Source organism: Dendropsophus ebraccatus, chromosome 5 (assembly GCF_027789765.1).
Source record: "Dendropsophus ebraccatus isolate aDenEbr1 chromosome 5, aDenEbr1.pat, whole genome shotgun sequence".
NCBI classification, from domain to species: Eukaryota; Metazoa; Chordata; class Amphibia; order Anura; family Hylidae; genus Dendropsophus; species Dendropsophus ebraccatus.
Window position 1 is genome coordinate 130390584 of NC_091458.1, and position 19300 is coordinate 130409883.

At 43.2% G+C, this 19300-nt stretch overlaps 2 protein-coding genes across 7 annotated transcripts in view; one reads left to right on the forward strand and one right to left on the reverse strand.

The window, feature by feature from the left end:
• Window positions 1-2538: 2538 nt before the first annotated feature.
• NIPAL3 (NIPA like domain containing 3) overlaps window positions 2539-19300 on the reverse strand; it is a 33906-nt gene continuing 17144 nt past the window's right edge. For 4 of the 6 annotated variants that reach the window (XM_069971273.1, XM_069971268.1, XM_069971270.1 and 1 more), the window contains 8 exons: window positions 15810-15955; window positions 15480-15576; window positions 14104-14239; window positions 8232-8320; window positions 6328-6391; window positions 5976-6070; window positions 4482-4725; window positions 2539-4401 (listed from right to left, as the gene is read on the reverse strand). In XM_069971273.1, coding sequence (XP_069827374.1) covers window positions 4544-4725; window positions 5976-6070; window positions 6328-6391; window positions 8232-8320; window positions 14104-14239; window positions 15480-15576; window positions 15810-15955 — 809 coding nt within the window. In that variant the 3' untranslated portion in view covers window positions 2539-4401; window positions 4482-4543. Of the gene's footprint in view, window positions 4408-4481; window positions 4726-5975; window positions 6071-6327; window positions 6392-8231; window positions 8321-14103; window positions 14240-15479; window positions 15577-15809; window positions 15956-19300 lie in introns of all 6 variants that reach the window. The other 2 variants (XM_069971272.1, XM_069971271.1) reach the window with 2 other exon arrangements.
• The window catches only part of STPG1 (sperm tail PG-rich repeat containing 1), an 81283-nt gene continuing 80707 nt past the window's right edge, over window positions 18725-19300 (forward strand). Inside the window, exon 1 of the mRNA XM_069971276.1 lies at window positions 18725-18747. The gene's annotated coding sequence lies outside the window, so the exon portion shown is untranslated. The remainder of the gene's footprint in view (window positions 18748-19300) is intronic.

Below are 19300 nucleotides of genomic sequence, written 5' to 3' on the forward strand. Positions count from 1 at the left end.
CCCCGCATCCTACAGCCCCCTGCTCCGGCTCGATCGCCCCCCCCCCACTGCCCCAGCCCAGAGCATACCTTACCTGCTCGGCGTAGCGGGTGTTCGAGATTCCCGGCTCCCCTCTTCAGTGCATTGATTGGCTGAAGAGGGGAGCCGAGAATTTCAAACAGCTCCTCTTTAGCACTGATTGGCTGAAGAGGAGCTGTTTGAAATTCCAGTCTCCCCTCTTCAGCCAATCAATGCACTGAAGAGGGGAGCCGGGAATCTCGAACACCCGCTACGCCGAGCAGGTATGGTATGCTCAGGGAGGCGGAGGTGGCAATCGGCAGCGGGGGTGCTGATCGGGCCGGCGGGGGGGGGGGGGGGGGGATTGTTGGGGATATGCGATTATTTTGCGAAAATTCGAACGATAATCGTGCCGTGTAAACGCAGCATTATTCTCTCCATTTCTGGGGGTGGGAGTAGAGTTGGGCTGTTGGCCAGTAGTACACAGCTTACTCCTTTCCCTTATTTGTTCTTTCGAATTACCTGGTGTCAGAAAGTGCCAGAAATTTGTAATTCTCTTCTATTAAAAAAAATAAAAATCTCCAGCCTTCCAGTACTTATCAGCTGCTGCACGTCCTGCAGGAAGTAGCATATTCTTTACTGTCTGAAACAATGCTCTGTGCTGACACCTCTGTCCATGACAGGAAATGTCCAGAGCAGGAGCAAATCCCCACAGAAAACCCCTCCTTCTCTCCAGACTGGAAATAATACACCACTTCTGGCAGGACATAAAGCAGCTGATAAGTACTGGAAGACTGGAGATTTTTTTTTAATAGAAGTAATTTACAAATACCCGACACCTTCTGACACCATTTGATTTGAAAGAATTTTTTTTTTCCCGCTGGAGTACCCTTTTAAGTTCAATTTCCATCTTGGCTGAGCATAACTGTGCTCAGCCAATCGCGGCTGAGCAGCTAATGACGCGGCAGAGGGCGGCCGGCATGAGGGACGGTCGAAGCGGTTCAGCCGGCTGCCCAAAGATGACATCATTGTCACAAGATGGCGGACGGGGGTCGACACGAATCAGGTGTATAGAGCACTACACTTCTTGTGGTGGCGTGGGTGGAACACGGGGAAGGGGGCCATTCACTAACATAACATAAATTACAAAGTTGTATAACTTTGTAATGTGTGTTATTTAGTGAATAATTGCTTACCGCCGCACTACCCCTTTAAAAAATCGCTCCATTCCCAGACTTATAGCGCTTTTATCCTTTGATCTATGGTGATGTGTCATTTTTTGCGCCATGATCTGTTCTTTCTATTGGTACCTTGATTGCGCATATACGACTTTTTGATCGCTTTTTATTAAAATTTTTCTGGATTTGATGCGACCAAAAATGCCCAATTTTGCACTTTGGAATTATTTTGCGCTTACGCCGTTTACCGTGAGGGATCATGAATTAAATAAATTAACATTTCGGGCGATTACGCACGCGGCAATACCAAACATGTTTGTTTATTTATATTTATAAAATGGGAAAAGGGGGGTGATTTAGACTTTTATTAGGGGAGGGGGTTATTTATTAATAAAAACACTTTATTCTTTTTTTACCTACAGTAACATGAAGCCCCCTGGGGGACTTCTATATACACAGCACTGATCTCCCATTGAGATCAATGCTGTGTATATAATAGAGCAATGATCCATCAGATCATGGCTCTATTATCATGGGGGAGATCCCCCACTAGACACCAGGGACAGGGGCCACATACAGTATTCATACAGCTGTCAGCTGCATTTGAATACTTAATTAGCCGGCCGCGGCGATCAATACCTGCGGTCCCTGGCTGCACATAGCAACCGGGGACCGCGGGCTACAGAGAGGGCTCACGCCGGGAGCCCTCTCTGCTTCCCCTTAATGGCTGCATGACGGTTATACCAGTCATGCGTTGTTAAGGGGTTAGTAGGTTTTGTGCAAACAGCCTAGCAACACTGTCTATGCAGCTTTTGGGGATACGTAAACATTGTAGCTCACAGCCTACACCATTTGTGCAGCTCCCATTAAAGTGACTCTGTACCCACAATCTGACCCCCTAAACCACTTGTACCTTCGGATAGCTGCTTTTAATCCAAGTTCTGTCCTGGGGTCCGTTCAGCAGGTGATGCAGTTATCATAAAAAAAAACTTCTAAACTTTCAGCTTCGTGCCCTATGGCCGGGACTTACATTGTGTATGCATTAGGCTGGCACCTCTCCGTCCCTCCTCATCCCTAGGAATGCTTCAGGCAGATTGCATACTATTCGGCAGCTGTGTGAATACTGAACATGGGATGGACATCCATTTTCTGGGGTAAGGGTAGCTTCACACGTACCAGATCCGCAGCAGATTTGACTAAATGAATGAACACAGCATCAAATCTGCTGTGGATCCGCAGCAGAAAATCCACTGCGATACGGTACGTGTGAAGCTACCATAAAGAGGCATTTTCAGTAAATGACTTATAGAAAGATCAGCAATCACATGGGAATCAAATGAAAGAAAGCGGCAGAACCAACATCTTTATCTGCATAAAATGTTCTTTAATATTACTTTTTCACTTCTTAACACTTTGTCCAAAAGCTGAAAATAAAATATAAGTTAAAGGGGTTTTGTCACGAAGAAAATTAGGTCAGAAATCCGCTGCGGATACGTCCAGTGTGTTTGTACCCTTAAACATTTACTAAATTCAGTTTTATACTGTACATGAATCTTATCAAAGTAGGTAAGACAATTTTACTGGGAAAAAAATCCAACGAGGTAGAGCCAAACGGAACAAACAATTTACCACGGACAACTTCCAATGTGAAAAATAAAAATAAGCCAAGTATCTAACATAACACTGTGTGCACAATTACAGGGCAAGTGAGTAATTTGACATCTATATCTATATATATATATATATATACACACACACACACTCACCGGCCACTTTATTAGGTACACCTGTCCGACTGCACGTTACCACTTCTATTCAGCCAATCACATGACGGCAACTCAGTGCATTTAGGCATGTAGACATGGTCAAGACAATCTCCTGCAGTTCAAACCGAGCATCAGTATGGGGAAGAAAGGTGATTTGAGGGCCTTTGAACGTGGCATGGTTGTTGGTGCCAGAAGGGCTGGTCTGAGTATTTCAGAAACTGCTGATCTACTGGGATTTTCACGCACAACCATCTCTAGGGTTTACAGAAAATGGTCCGAAAAAGAAAAAACATCCAGTGAGCGGCAGTTCTGTGGGCGGAAATGCCTTGTTGATGCCAGAGGTAAGAGGAGAATGGGCAGACTGGTTCGAGCTGATAGAAAGGCAACAGTGACTCAAATAGCCAACCGTTACAACCAAGGTAGGCAGAAGAGCATCTCTGAACGCACAGTACGTCCAACTTTGAGGCAGATGGGCTACAGCAGCAGAAGACCACACCGGATGCCACTCCTTTCAGCTAAGAACAGGAAACTGAGGCTACAATTTGCACAAGCTCATTGAAATTGGACAGAAGATTGGAAAAACGTTGCCTGGTCTGATGAGTCTCGATTTCTGCTGCGACATTCGGATGGTAGGGTCAGAATTTGGCGTCAACATGAAAGCATGGATCCATCCTGCCTTGTATCAACGGTTCAGGCTGGTGGTGTCATGGTGTGGGGAATATTTTCTTGGCACTCTTTGGGCCCCTTGGTACCAATTGAGCATCGTTGCAACGCCACAGCCTACCTGAGTATTGTTGCTGACCATGTCCATCCCTTTATGACCACAATGTACCTGTATCTGATGGCTACTTTCAGCAGGATAATGCGCCATGTCATAAAGCTAGAATCATCTCAGACTGGTTTCTTGAACATGACAATGAGTTCACTGTACTCCAATGGCCTCCACAGTCATCAGATCTCAATCCAATAGAGCATCTTTGGGATGTGGTGGAACGGGAGATTCGCATCATGGATGTGCAGCCGACAAATCTGTGGCAACTGTGTGATGCCATCATGTCAATATGGACCAAAATCTCTGAGGAAGCTTCCAGCACCTTGTTGTATCTATGCCACCAAGAATTGAGGCAGTTCTGAAGGCAAAAGGGGGTCCAACCCATTACTAGCATGGTGTACCTAATAAAGTGGCCGGTGAGTGTATGTGTATATATATATATATATATGTATATGTATATATATATATATATATATATATATATATATATATATATATATATATATATTTCCAACTTCAAGCTGTATAAACTAGAATGCTTATTGGATTGAAGCATATCAGGTACGTATGTGTAATAAGGAAGGTTGTGGCCTTAGGAGATAAAGGCGTGTTTAAAATATATATCTTCACTTGCCTGATAACTTTGCGCACAGTGTATGGTTGAACTTACATATATATATATATATATATATATATATATATATATATATATATATATATATATATATATATATATATATATATATATATATATATATATATATACACACACACTGGGAGAACAGAAAGACTTAATGTACAGGTTTGTTCAGTCTTTAAGGTAATGAAGCCTAATCACTCTTATTGTGTTCCAAGACCTTATACGTTTGTGCCGGCGATGCTTCTTCTGATACAACAGGTAGAGTGGCCGGCGCATAGATTTCTGATAAACTGTCATTACTTTGCAGAGCGCCATAGGAAAAGGAGCTTCCAAAATCCGGCTGGACTGCGCTATCATGCATGTTGACTCCCCCTATAGCAAAGAAGAATACATTTTATTAGACATCATTGATAATGCTGCACAGGTCTTTTCCACAACTGTATGCTGGCTGCTGTACAGAGGTAACCATCGGATATCACCAGCTTGCTCACCTCCACAGTATGTCAGAATGAAAGAACATATATATGGACTAAACCAGAGCTGGACATTCACGTTAAAGGGGTTATCCAGCACTACAAAAACATGGCCACTTTTTTTCAGAGACAGCACCACTCTTGTCTCCAGGTTGGGTGCAGGTTTTGGGTAATTTGTTCCATTGAAGTGAATGGAGCTTAATTGCAAACCACACCTGGACAGGAGACAAGAGTGGTGCTGTCTCTGCAAGAAAGTGGCCATGTTTTTTGCAGCCCTGGATAATTCCTTTAACTGTTCTCTGTTTGATTCGATTACAACGCTATCCAATTTGTAACATTTCCGCCATGTTTTACTACTTTTGTAAAAAAAAAAAAAATCATTTGGCCATTCTGATCCCTATAAGTTACATTTTCTGTCTATGGAACTGCATGGGGCTCATTACACTGGGACCATGTTAACGTAGTTCAGGACTTTTGACCACTCTTTGTACTGACTGCACTATTTTTTGGGTGGGATATGATGGGACCGAATAAGCACAATTTGGGCATTTGTTTTGTTTTATACGCTTACACCATTCACCATGTGATTTAGATAACATGTTTTACCAGTTTTTTTTTACAATTCTGCACTAGCAATACCAAATATGTTTTTTTTTTTTTTAATTAGAAAAATTCGAAAAGTGTTTGTGTGTGTGTGGATTGTGTGTATTGGGGAAGATTTATCAAAGGGTGTAAAATTTAGACTGGTGCAAACTGCCCACAGCAACCAATCACAGCTCAGTTTTCCTTTCACCAGAGCTGGAAGCCGAGCTGTGATTGGTTGCTGTGGCCAGTTTGCACCAGTCTAAATTTTACACCCTTTGATAAATCTCCCATTATGCAATATTTTTTTTATTAATTTTTAAAAACTCTTTTTGTAGTCCTACATAAGTCCACTAGAAGTCCTCTGCAGTCCCCTTATATGAGCAATCTATTGATTGACAGCAGCATCTAAATGGTAAAATAGCTGGCACAGTCTAGAGGAATTCTTTGAGTTGCATAGATGTTAATTTGCCCTAAGATTTCAGTTCCTTTACTGGAACTAAAGATCTGATGCTTCAAACATAACTTTCAATAGAGCTGCTGTGCAGTGCATGTGCGGCATTTTACCTGGCACAGAATTGATGGCGACATATGGTTCAAAAGCTTTCGTCTTCTTTCTGTTCCTGGTAATGAGGAAGACTCCCAAAAAAGCAATAAGGCACCTTTAGGGAAAAATAATACATTCTCTTACATTTACAAACTAAAATCTCTACAGTAATTGTGAAGCATTTCTGAAAAACATAATGCAAAAAGGATCATGTTGTCCATAAATATATGAAATTCTGTGGTGGGCATTTTCCTGAACATATAACTTATTCTACAGAGCAGTATGGAGAATATGTTTGCACAAGAATACACTCTAATCTATAGGCCCAGAATCACAACGTTCTATGGGTAGTAGCCAAACTTTTACACTTACCCTAATGCAAACATACACATATGTAGCACATCCTGATTGCGGAAGTCAAGGTAGAACACTGCACCTATGGACATAGGAAAAATTATTGCTTATTCATCCAATCAGGGGTGGACCAGACCACATATAATACCTCCCCCCCCCCTATCATACAAAAACAGGTACACAATGCTGCATAAAATTTTACTTTGTTATTACACATCTCCCCTACTTCCTTAAAGGGGTACAACTGGTGATTTTTTTTTCTTTTAGAATCAACTGGTTTCAGAAAGTTTTATACAGATTTGTAATTTACTTCTATTTAAAAAATCTCCAGTCTTCCAGTACTTATCAGCTGCTGTATTTCCTGCAGGAAGTGTTATGTTATTTCCAGTTTGACACAGTGCTCTCTGCTGACACCTCTGTCCATGTCAGGAACTGTTCAGAGCAGGAGAGGTTTTCTATGGAAATCTGTTACTGCTCTGGACAGTTCCTGTCAGGGACAGATGTGGCAGCAGAGAGCACCGTATCAGACAGTAAATAACATAACACTTCCTGCAGGACATAAAGCAGCTGAGAAGTATTGAAAGACTTGAGATTTTTAAATAAAAGTAAATTACAAAAGGTATTTAAAACTTTCTGATATCAGTTGATCTAAAAAAAAAAAAAAAAAAATTCACTGTACCCCTTTAAATGGAACCTTTCAGGAGTTGAATGCTGCCTGAACCACAGACAGCATGAGACCCGTAAATCAAGCCTGGCAGAGTGAGGCTGAATTCCTGGCCTCACTGAGGAAATCACAACTCATTGTAGAGGTCCTGGAAGCTTGAAACTTGTGAAAGGTTCCCCTTAGGAAACCCCACCATTATCTCAAAAAATAAAAGTGGAACACCTAATCACCCGGTCAGGGACGGACACTGCGTCTTCAGTCAGGGACAGGTGTACACTACCACTATACAAGTGTAGATATAACCAATGCTGGGGAGTGTTTGGACACTGTGGAATGGGCTGGGACAGACCCAGTGGTCCAACATGTAGGAGACCCACTGGGAATCTGCCTGCTAGCCAGTCCGTGGTAGATATGAATTCAGCTCCTTGTAAAGCATTACTGTTGTTCTACATTTTGGAGGCTACAAAAGCTGCATCTGGCCACATCATCATCACCCAATAAGTAACTCGCTTGCCTCAACTCCTATCGCCCTAGCCACATGCCTTCTTGGGTATCTAACTACCATAGTGTTCTTTGGAACACAACATAGACCTAAACAGAGACCAGATCTACAGTTTAAGGGTACTATTACACGGAACGATAATCGGCCCGATTTGGCCGATTATCGTTCCATGTAATAAATACAATGATCAGCCGGACAACAATGATCGTTGATATAGGTTCTGACGTATTTTTGTCGGGCGCCGACCGCACACCGACTAACGATATACATCACCCAGCCACGTTCCAGGGCTGCTGCTGCGGTCTTCTTCTCCCCGGGTCCCGCACGCTGTAACGTCAGAGTGGCCTATCAGCTGACAGGCCGTCCGGCCAATCACAGGCCGCGGAGGTCCCAGCCTGTGATTGGCTGAGTGGCCTGTCAGTTGACAGGCCACTCTGACGTAAGAGCGTGCGGGACCCGGGGGGAAGAAGACGGCAGCAGCGGTAACGATGTCCTTGCAGCCCTTGTTAAACGATTATCAGGCCGTGTAATAGGTCCAGTAAACGAGCGGCGATCTAGCAGATCGCTGCTCGTTTACAGGTATTATCGGGCCCTGCTCGGCCTGTGTAATACCACCCTAAGGGGCATTTCATATATGCCCCATCATCATACCAATAATGTAGGTGAATTCAGAGACACTGGCTGCAGAAAGTTAGATGTATATTACAGTATATAGTTTTCCCTCCAAGCACCGATAGAATATTCTAGTAATTTTACCTGCAGATATAGCAAGAGTTGTAGATACAATATAGTTAACACTTGCGATCAGGGCGGAATCATACAACTGGGAGGCTTGGGACAGGAACCTGCAGGTAGACAAAGACATTTCAGAATAAATCTAATAATTCAAAAAGACAACTACTCCCCATATGAAGAGTTCTCTGCAATGCTGTACGTATCAGTTTTTTTCAATACTGTTATTTCTTCCTATTATTATTTTGCATTGATTTCAAGTATTTAACCCCTTAACGACATCGGGCGTAAACTTACGCCCTCGCGCCCTGGTACTTGGCGCATCAGGGCGTAAATTTACGCCCGATGTTACCCCGATCGCTGCGTGTTCGCACACAGCGATCGGGGAAGATGGCCTGCTATAAATCATAGCAGGCCATCTTAGCTTCTCGGCACGGGGGGTGGTTAACACCCCCCGTGCTTACGATCGCCGCTATAGGCTGATCAATTCAGATCAGCCAATAGCGGCGATCGGAACCTTTCCGGGTCATCGGCGACCCGATGACCCGGAAAAAAATGGCGGTCGGTGCTGTCCGAGGACGGCACCGACCGCCATTACTGTAAAAAGTAATGGTGATCGCCGTGCCACCGGCCCGATCACCGTGAACGGCCGCCCGGCCGTTCACGGCGATCGGGCCGGTGGCACGGCGATCAGAGTCCCACAAAATAGTAAATACCTGCCCTGGACCCCTCAGCTAGGTAGCCGAGGGGTCCAGAGCAGGTATTTGTACATTACTCACCTGTCCGGAGCTCCTGATCGGCGTCTTCCGGGTTCGCGGCGTCCTCGTCTTCGTTCGGGTCTTCGGCTTCCTCCGTGACGTCACGTTCGGCTTCTCTCGGCTATTTTCGGCTCCAGCGTCGGCCTTTTCCGTATTTTGCGCTCTGCTGCCCTCTAGCGGCTGATATGTGTAATACACTTATCAGCAGCTACAGGGATGTTCAGAATGTAGAATTTTTTTTTTTTTTTTTTTTCAAATTTTATTTTTCTATTTTCCGCACCCTATCGCCGCTGAGTGTTGATCAGCATTGCACGAAAGTGCGCTGCTAATCAGCAACTCCTCCTTTTTGGCGTAGGGTGTTTTTTTTCTATATTCTACTGCCACGGTCTGCTGATAAGTGCGGCATTTATCAGCAACTCCTTTGTTGGCGTACTTTTTTTTATACTTACTGTAAAAAAACACGTAAAAAACACTACATTACACCACATTACATTGAATAAAGTTTGACACTACACCACTACATACCCCATATACTAGTCCCGGTATAAAGATGGCCCCCAGGGTGTTTTCGGCGTCAGAGGGATACGTTATTATTGCCTCCGACACCGAAACAGCCAGTGAGGATGAATGGGGGGGATCCTTCTTTCCTCCATTCATCCTCATCATCCAGTGACGTGTCTGGGGGTAGCGTAGCGTACGCTGCCCCCCAGACACGTCTTTTCTGCCAGTACCGTCCCAATAAGAGATGACGGTATGGTGTGAAATTCTACACACTCTGTGAGAGTACCTCAGGGTACACTTACAGATTTAGGGTACGTGCACACTGCGGAATGGCAAAGGATAACCCTTTGTGCATTCCGCAGCTGGCACCCGCCGGCGGACTGATGCGGGCGCATGTCTCCACCCGTGTCATAGACTCCATGTTATGCACGGGCGGATTCCATCGTCCGTCCAAAGAATTAATACGTTGGACGGAGAGCGGAATCCGCCCGTGCATAGAATGGAGTCTATGACACGGATGGAGACGTGCGCCCGCATCAGTCTGCCGGTGGGTGCCAGCTGCGGAATGCACAAAGGGTTATCCTTCGCCATTCCGCAGTGTGCACGTGCACTTAGAGTGTATGAAGGGACACCCAAATCCAGCCCCCAGATGCCCCCTCCCCCCCTATCCTCGGAGTTAGTGGGGAGATCGATCGGGAACTGATCTTCCCACTGCTGGATAAAGGTTACCACCTGTACGGGGATAACTTTTATACCAGCGCCCCCCTCTTCTGGTCCCTCGCTGCCCGAGCTACTGTAGCTTGCGGCACGATACGAAAATATCAGAAGTAGTAATAGCGCCCTAATATTTAGCAGCCATGGAGCGGACCCAGTGCTTCTGGATATGAAGGACCCCGTATCACACCAGGGAAACATTTTCCAGGTGACGTCCCCCACACTGGAGAAAGGGAGACCCCAGAAGAAGTGCAGAGTGTGGGGTAACGGGGATCAGGAAGGACACCATTTTCCAGTGTGACACCTGTCCTGATCCCCCCGGCCTCTGCATACTGGATCGCTTCAAGGCACACCACACATCATTGGAGTTCTACATTATCTAAATTCTGTCCCTTATTCCTATTTCAGGGGTCACGTTGATCCAGGGATTATTCTGATCGCCATTATGGAGTCGGGAAGGAATTTTCCCCTGTGATGAGGCTACTGTCGTCTGCCTCACAAGGGTTTTTTGCCTTCCTCTGGATCAACACAGATTGAGTTTGATGGACACCTGTCATTTCCAACCTTATAAACTAATAATTGGCCTAATAACCCCAAATAAATTAGAATTGTCCCTTTTCCCCAGCTAAATAGGTATGGCTGCCATTCCCATTAGAGGATACCATGATGCAATTACAAAGCCTCTGTGCGGCCAGGACAGTAGAAACCCCCCACAAGTGACCCCATTCTGGAAACTACACCCCATAAGGAATCTAACAAGGGGGGCAGCGGGGATATGGCCCCCTGGTGACGGCCACATTTGGGACGTGAAAATGAAAAAATGGTATTTTTTATTTTCTCGGCACATGTTCTACGTAAGTGCCCGTCACCAGTGGGGTCCATATGCTCACTGCACCCCTTGTTAGATTCCTTATGGGGTGTAGTTTCCAGAATGTGGTCACTTGTCGGGGGTTTCTACTGACCTGGCAGCACAGGAGCTTTGTAATTGCGACATGGCCTCCATCCTCCATTCCAGCCTCTAAATGGCGCTCTGTCCCTTTGGTGGCTTGCCCTGTGCCCATATAGCACATTATGCCCACATGTGGGGTATTTACGTACTCAGGGGAAACTACCCTACACGTTTTGTGTTCATTTTCTTTTTTAACCCCTTGTGGAAATGGAAAAAAATCAAGGCTAGACCAACATTTAGTGTAATTTTTGTAAAATTTTTACTCTAAATCATTAATCTTGTCATGATTTTTTCATTTTCACAAGGGGTTAAAAGATAAAAAAAAAACATTTAATGTGTAGCGCAATTTCCCCTGAGTACGGAAATACCCCACATGTGGACATAAAGCGCCATGCGGGTGCAGGGTAAGCCTCCGAAGAGAAGGAGCGCCATTTCGTTTTTGAAGGCTGGATTTGGATGGAATGGATTTCGAGGGGCCATGTTGCATTCAAAAGGCCCCTGTGTTGCCAAGACAGTTGAAACCCCCCACAAGTGACCCCATTATGGAAACTGCAACCCCTCAAGGAATGTAACAAGGGGTGTAGTGAGCATATGGACCCCACTGGTGACGGACACAAATGTGGAACAATGTGGCGTGAAAATGAAATATTAAATTTTTTACACTATAATGTTGGTTTAGCCTTGAATTTATCATTTTCACAAGGGGTTAAAAGAGGAAAAAAAAACAAAATGTGTAGAGCAATTTCCCCCGAGTCCGTAAATACCCCACATCTGGACATAAAGCGCCATGTGGGCGCAGGGCAAGCCTCCCAAGGGAAGGAGCGCCATTTGGATTTTGGAGGTTGGATTTGGCTAGAATGGATGATGAACGCCATGTCGCATTTACAGAGCCCTCGTGCTGCCAAAACACTGGAAACCCCCCACAAGTGACCCCATTCTGGAAACTGCACCCCTCAGGGAATCTAACAAGGGGTGCAGTGAGGATATGGACCCCTTGATGACGGGCACATTTGTGCCATGAAAGTGAAAAAATAAAATTTTTCCCTTTCACGTCACATTGTTCCACATTTGTGCCCGTCACCAGTGGGGTCCATATGCTCACTGCACCCTTTGTTAGATTCCTTGAGGGGTGTAGTTTCCAGAATGGGGTCACTTGTGGGGGGTTTCCAGTGTCTTGGCAGCACAAGGGCTCTGTAAATGCGACATGGCCCTTGAAATCCTTTTCAGTAAAATTCAGCTTCCAAAAGCCAATTGGCACTCCTTCCCTTTGGAGGCTCGTCCTGCGCCCCCTTGGCACTTTATCGCCACATGTGGGGTATTTCCGTACTCGGGAGAAACTGCGCTACACATTTTTTGTCTTTTTTTCCCTCTTATCCCTTTAAGAAAATGAAAAATTGAAGGCTAGAACAACATTTTAGTGTAAAAAATTTTTTTTTCAAGCCATATTGTTCTGAAAATCTGTGAAGCACCTGTGGGGTCCAGATGCTCACCGCACCCCTTGTTACATTCCTTGAGGGGTGTAGTTTTCTAAATGGTGTCCCTTTAGGGGTGTTTTTTAGGTTTTGGCACCCCAGAGCCTCTGCCAACCTGAAGTGGTACAGTCAAAAATGACCAAATATAACGGAGGCGTTGAAATTCACTAGGCGCTCCCTTATATCTGAGGCTTGTGGTTGCGTCAAATAGCGCAATAGGTCACATATGGGGTATTTCTATAAACTGCAGAAACGGGACAATAATTATTGGGGTGCATTTCTCTGGTAATAGGTTTATAATTATGAAAAATATTGGATTACAATCAAATCTCTGCACAGAAAATTAAAATTTTCAAATTTCTTACACACTTGGCTTTTATTTCTGTGACTCCCCTAAAGGGTTAAAACACTTTCTGGATATGCTTTTGCAGAGTGTGGGGGGTGCAGTTTCTGAAATGGGGTGCTTTGTGGGGCTTTCTAACATACAGGCCCCTCAAATACACTTTAAACCTGAACAGGTCCCTAAAAATATCTGATTTTGAAATTTGACTGAAAATTTGGAAATTTGCTGCTAATGTTTTAAGCTCCCTATTGTCTAAAAAAAATGAAAGATAGTTTAATAAATGCCGCCAACATAAAGTAGACATGTTGCTAATGCTATTTAATATATAATTTATGTGGTATAACCACTTTCTGTATACGCAAAAAAGTTTCAAAGTTGGAAAAATGCATTTTTTCACATTATTTGGTTTTTTTTCATAAAGATTTGTTATGAGTATCGACTCCAATTTACCAGAAATGTAAAGTACAATATGTCACGAGAAAACAATCTCAGAATCAGCCGGATAGGTAAAAGCATCCCGAAGTTATTAATGAATAAAGTGACACTGGTCATATTCATAAAATTTGTCTCTGTCATTAAGGCCATTTCAGGCTCTGTCCTTAAGGGGTTAATAGAGCTAAAGTTTGGCTTCTGTGCTTTTCATATGGATTTGTTATGCTAATAAACCCACCATTTGCAAAATCTTCTGAGTCTGAGGTGTCCCCCAGAGACAATGCCACCACCACTTCCGAGATTGACTCGTCTCAGGGGTGACAGCCTGCTCAACCTATCAATGACTATGGTACTGGCCCGCCACGACCAGCGATTGGCTGAGCGGGCTGTCACCTCGAGACAAGTCTGTCTAGGAAGTGGAGGCTGGATCTTCTCTGGGGGAAACCCGTTGGACACCACCAGAGGGGCACGGAGAGGTAATCACAACTTCTTTATTGTTTTCTATATATGTTTCCTCTAGCCGTTTAACCCCTTTAAATTGAATAATCCTGTCTAGCTGTATGTAAGAATGAAATCTGTGTGACAGCTCAGTATATACCTACTTTTATAGGCTAACACATAATAAAACTCACATAGATACAGCTTACCAAAGGAAACAATCCCATTAACGTCTAATCTAATATGAAGATAAAAAATGTACTGAAATATGAGACTATATAACACTTACGATGCCTGCGCAACAGCAGTAGCAACCATACACACAAACATGATGTAAAATATGGGATATCCAAGCTGCATGGTGCCTTGAATAGAGACAAAGATCATGCCAGCCAGAGCTTTCACTGTGATGACTGTTGTGGACCCTACAATAAAATGCAAAAAATGTAAATTCCATATTTTATGATACACGTAAAAAGGTTTCATAATATTAATTCCAGTTATAGGGGTATTGCTAATACAGCATTGACATGGGAAGCAACAGACTGGAGAGCACCTTAGCCACTTGTATGGGAGTTTGTGAGCATGCTCTGTGACTTGTGCAGGAATAGGAACAGGGCTCACCTACTGTGACTGGAATGTTCTCTCCTTAACTATATTAAGGTATCTACTCTCATTGTTATCCTGCCTATAATGACACTATGAGGAGAATTCTAAGATGTTAAGTGTCAGCTTATTATTAGTCTTAGTGGCTGAAATGATTTAAAATTACATTAAAAGTACATTTGAAAATTGGACTAAAAATTATAAAAAAAAATTTGTGCAACATAAAATTTTAATTTAAAAAGGTTATTTTCTCATGATGCCAGGGTATTAACAAAAAAAACAAGCCAGGGTGTAACAAAAATGTTGACATTGCTGGGGCTCTAGAAAAGAAAAAAAGTTATACTTACCTATGCTAGTGTCCTTGCAGGTCCCTCACAGCTCTTATTTGGCTTCTTCCAGTCCCCTGTGCTACTTAGCTCAGAACAAAAAGAGTGGATCGGGGGACTGGAAGGAGAGCTGCGGGTGAATGGGTATAGGTATATATAGTATTTTTATTCTTCTCTTTTTTGTACATTCCCCTTCAATGTCTAAATTTTTTAAACTCCGGAATACCCCTTTAAGAGTTGCATCCATATCAAAGTTTTTCCTGCCACAGTCAGCAAACAAAGCCAGGAACTAGAGCTGGCCCCATTCACTTGAATAGAGCTGAATACATAGCAGGTTTTCAGGAACACTGCTGCTTAGGGGAAAACAGTAAAAGGGTCAACACTGGAGCCTATTCATTCCTATGATCACAAAGTTGCCAGATTTTGGACCCCCAATGATCATAAAGTTAATGCATATTTTAGCAATATGCCATCACATCATTAAATAGAAACAGTGACATTTGTCTGCAGAAGAGCTATCCCTTTAAGTACACTCGTTCTCATTATGGCGGCTTGATAACAGTGCGCACAATAGTCTAAACCTCTTAGCCTGCCTTGTCAATACGGTCACGCCTATATAATTACATGACTGTAATACAGCTGGCACTGACGCCTAATATTATGCTTGTATATTTGTTCAAAGAGTGTGTAAGTTGTCAAAATCACATGAATGGGAAGAGTCAGAAGCAATTACCTAACAATGCAACCAGCATTAATATGATGAGCAAGTAGTTCACATTCTTCTGTTTGTAGTAATAGAGCAGGGAACAAAAGGCAAGTATTTCCACCAGCTACAAAGGGAAACACAAGTGTAAAAAAAATGTTATTATAGTTTGTAAAAACAACAAAACCCATCATTCCCCTTCCGTATATATCTGTAGATGATGCTAACCAGTACATGGCATTACAAGTTACACCCATAACAAGTCACTGAGAACCCTTTACATTCATAAAAACTGAAAAAGGAGCAGATGTCCACATCCCCTGTACCCCCGCCACCGCCTTGTGCTTACTCAGTACTTACCATGTACAGCAGGAACGGCCAGCTTACTAAATGTCTTACAATGTTCTCTCCAGTCATTCTTTCATGGCCGTTGGGCCCAAAGGTTATCAGCAGATACGTGCCAATGACAGCTAAGCCGCAGCCTAGAAAGGACAAGATATAACGTCCTTTTGGGGGACGGAAGAAGAAGACACATATAGAAATCAGACCAGGCCTGGTTAGTGAACATGCAGATGAAAATGTGAAAGTTACGTGATCATTAAATCAGAGAGAATCATCGCATTGAAACTTGTGTAAGAGACACTGTGCAGAAAGGTGAGGAAGGTGGTGTATGGAGTGCAAGAGGCCCATGGCAGCCAATCAATATGTAACGCAAGTCTTAAAGTGATACTGTGTCTCCTCTTTCTCACGCTTTATTTCATCGGTGGACAGTGTCACCTAGGCGGGGCTTCACGGGACCTGGGCCCCCTCTCCTATATAGATGCTGTCACCTAGACAGGGCTTCACAGCAGTTGGGCCCCCTTTCCGATATGGACAGTGTCACCTAAGTGGGGCTTCACAGCAGTTGAGCCCCCTCTCCTATGTAGATGCTGTCACCTAGGCGGGGCTTCATGGGAGCTGGGCCCCCCCTCCAATATAGACTCTGTCACCTAGGCGGGGTTCAAAGCAATTGGGCCCCATCTCCCTGCCCAACTGCAGTGAAGCCCTGCCTATGTGACACTGGTTATATACTGTAGGAGAGAGGGCCCAGCTGCCGTGAAGCCCCGCCTAGGTGACACTGTCCACCGATGAAATGAAGCAATTTTAGAGCAGGAAGACACAGACAAGTTGTATACAGGTATATATCAAATATGCAGCATCTAAGCTTGTGGATAGTGTGGAGAACTGCACATTGAGTAAGAGGGTGTCAGTATCACTTTACAGCAATCAGCAACTTTTGGTGCGTTTACACAGATTTATCTGACAGATCTTTAAAGCCAAAGCCAGAAACAGACTATAAACAGGGATTAGGTCATACAGGAAATACTGGGATCTATCCTCTTTTCAAATCCATTCCTGGCTTTGGCTTCCAAAATCTGGCAGATAAATCTCTCTGTGTAAACGCACCCTTTGAGGCACCTTTAATTATCAAAGCAACCAGCAATTTGCACTAGTTTTGATCATTTTTTCCCCCAAAGAGTTTTTAAAGGGACACTAAATCTAGAAGGAATCAAAGAAAAACAAAGCAGAATATAAAAGGTAATTTCTAAGCCCCCTGAAGCAAACAATCCTATAAAACATACAACCCCACTGAGGGTAGAGAACTCTCAGAAAGAAATGGCAAAATAAATCTTTTATATGTCCTTGATCATTTTGCTTTTGTATGAGTTGGTTCTCTCTGCTCAGTCTTGAGCACCGTTGTGTCACTATTCTGGGCCAGATTTCTACCGACCTTCAGGACTATAAAAGACATTACAGGAAGTAAAAAAACAAAAACTTTTAGTGTCCCTTAAAAGTATAAAGTTGTACATACAAATAAAAAAAAAAAAAAAGTTTATGCCATGCCAAAGCCTTTGGCCAAGTGGCCTTTCACCTGCAGTGGGAATCAAGCGGTGCTTGTGCAATTAGTTGTGTCCAAAACTGATCTGTGTGTACAGTACAGTACTGTGTGTTCACACATTCTTGGGGATAGTCATAAAATGTTTTCTCTGTATCATCAAAGTCATCACTAAGATTCTGATGCAGTATACATTCACAACAGGGATCAGCTGCTGGACCAAACCAAGCACAGAATTCCAGGGTTGGATTCATGGTGAGTGCATAGAAGTGTTAGCAAAGCAAAGAGCATATTACCTGCTGGAACTTCTCTCGGTTGTTTAGTAAGCAGTTTACATTTAATAAAAATGCAGCTTTGTCAAGAGATGCCTTAAAGGGGTAGTCCAATGACAATTAACATGGCTATACTTGTAGGACTCATCAAGTTAAAGGGGTAGTTCAGCAAAAAAAACAAAAAATTCTTTCAAATCAAGTGGTTCCAGAAATTGCCAGCGATTTGTAGTTTATTTCTGTAAAAAAAAAAAAAATCCAGTCTTCCCATACTTATCAGCTGATGTATGTCGTGCAAAAAGTGGTGTATTCTTCGCAGTCTGACACAATCCTCTCTGCCAACCTCCGTCTGACAGGAACTGTCCAGAGTAGGGGTATGTGCACACTGAGGAAAAGGCGAGGAATTCAGCTTGAAATTTAGCTCAAAATTCAGCTTGAAATTCCTCCCGTAAAAAATGTGCAGAGCAAAGTCCCATTGTGTTCAATGGCTTTCTGCTCTGTTGTTCACACTGCAGAATTTCCGAGCAGAATTTTCTGCTGTAGATCTGCTAGAGGAATCCTATAGTAGTCAATGGGGGGCTTAAATTCTGCTTAAATTCTGCCTGAAAACTATCAGCTACAATTCCTCGAGAATTGCTCAGTGTGCACATAGCCATGCAGCAGATTCCCATAGAAAAAACTCTTCTGCTCTCTAGACTGGAAAAAATACACCACTTCCTACAGGTCATACAGCAGCTGATAAGTACTGGAAGTCTGGAGATTTTTTTTTTTATTAGAAATAAATTACAAATCTCTGGCAACAGTTGATTTAAAAAATTTTTGGAAAATACATTTGGCAAACTTGCCTCCTTTTCCTGATATGCCCCCTTTCCCTCCCACTGTTGACAGCTCGTTGTCTAGGTTACCAACAACCACTCTACCCTAGAAACAGTGGGCAGACCGATATATAGAAAGAGATAAATATATATGGATATGGTTTATATGCAGTATCATACATAAATATGTATTTTATAGCTATATATACACATATGTATACACACATAAACCGACAGGCTACTGCTTTTAGAGCAGAAAGGTGGTTGGTAACCTAGACAACAAGCTGTCAGCAATAGGAGGCAATAAGCAGACATATCAGGGGAAGAAAGCAAGTTTGGTAAATAATCTTATTTGCAAAATATTTAACTTGACGAACCCGACAAATATAACTATACTAGTTGAAGGGGGAACTACCCCTTTAAAGTACATTGCCGCTTTTACATACTTCAAATTATACTTAAAATTATGTGGAGACTGGTATCTGAATGTACCTGTGATGCTGTATTACAAAAAAAAAAAAACATACAACAAAAACCACAGCTACAGGCACTAAACAACACAGAACACTATACAGGGGTCATCCAACTTAAAGGGGTACTCCGGGCTGGCTGGGGTTATTTTTAGGGTATGGCCGGGGAAAGGGTGGAAATAGAGGCCTCCGGTCACTTACCTCCCAAGTTCCAGCGCCGAGTAAGTGACCGACTGCCTCTATTTTTACCCCTTCCCCGGCCATACCATATAAAATGACCCCAGCCCGGAGTACCCCTTTAAGTTGGATGACCCCTGTATAGTGTTGATAAGATTGTGTTAAAATACATGAGTATACAGACTTGTTAACACTGGAGCCACATGGAGAGAGAAAAAAAAAAAAAAAAAAGCATGGAGGACTA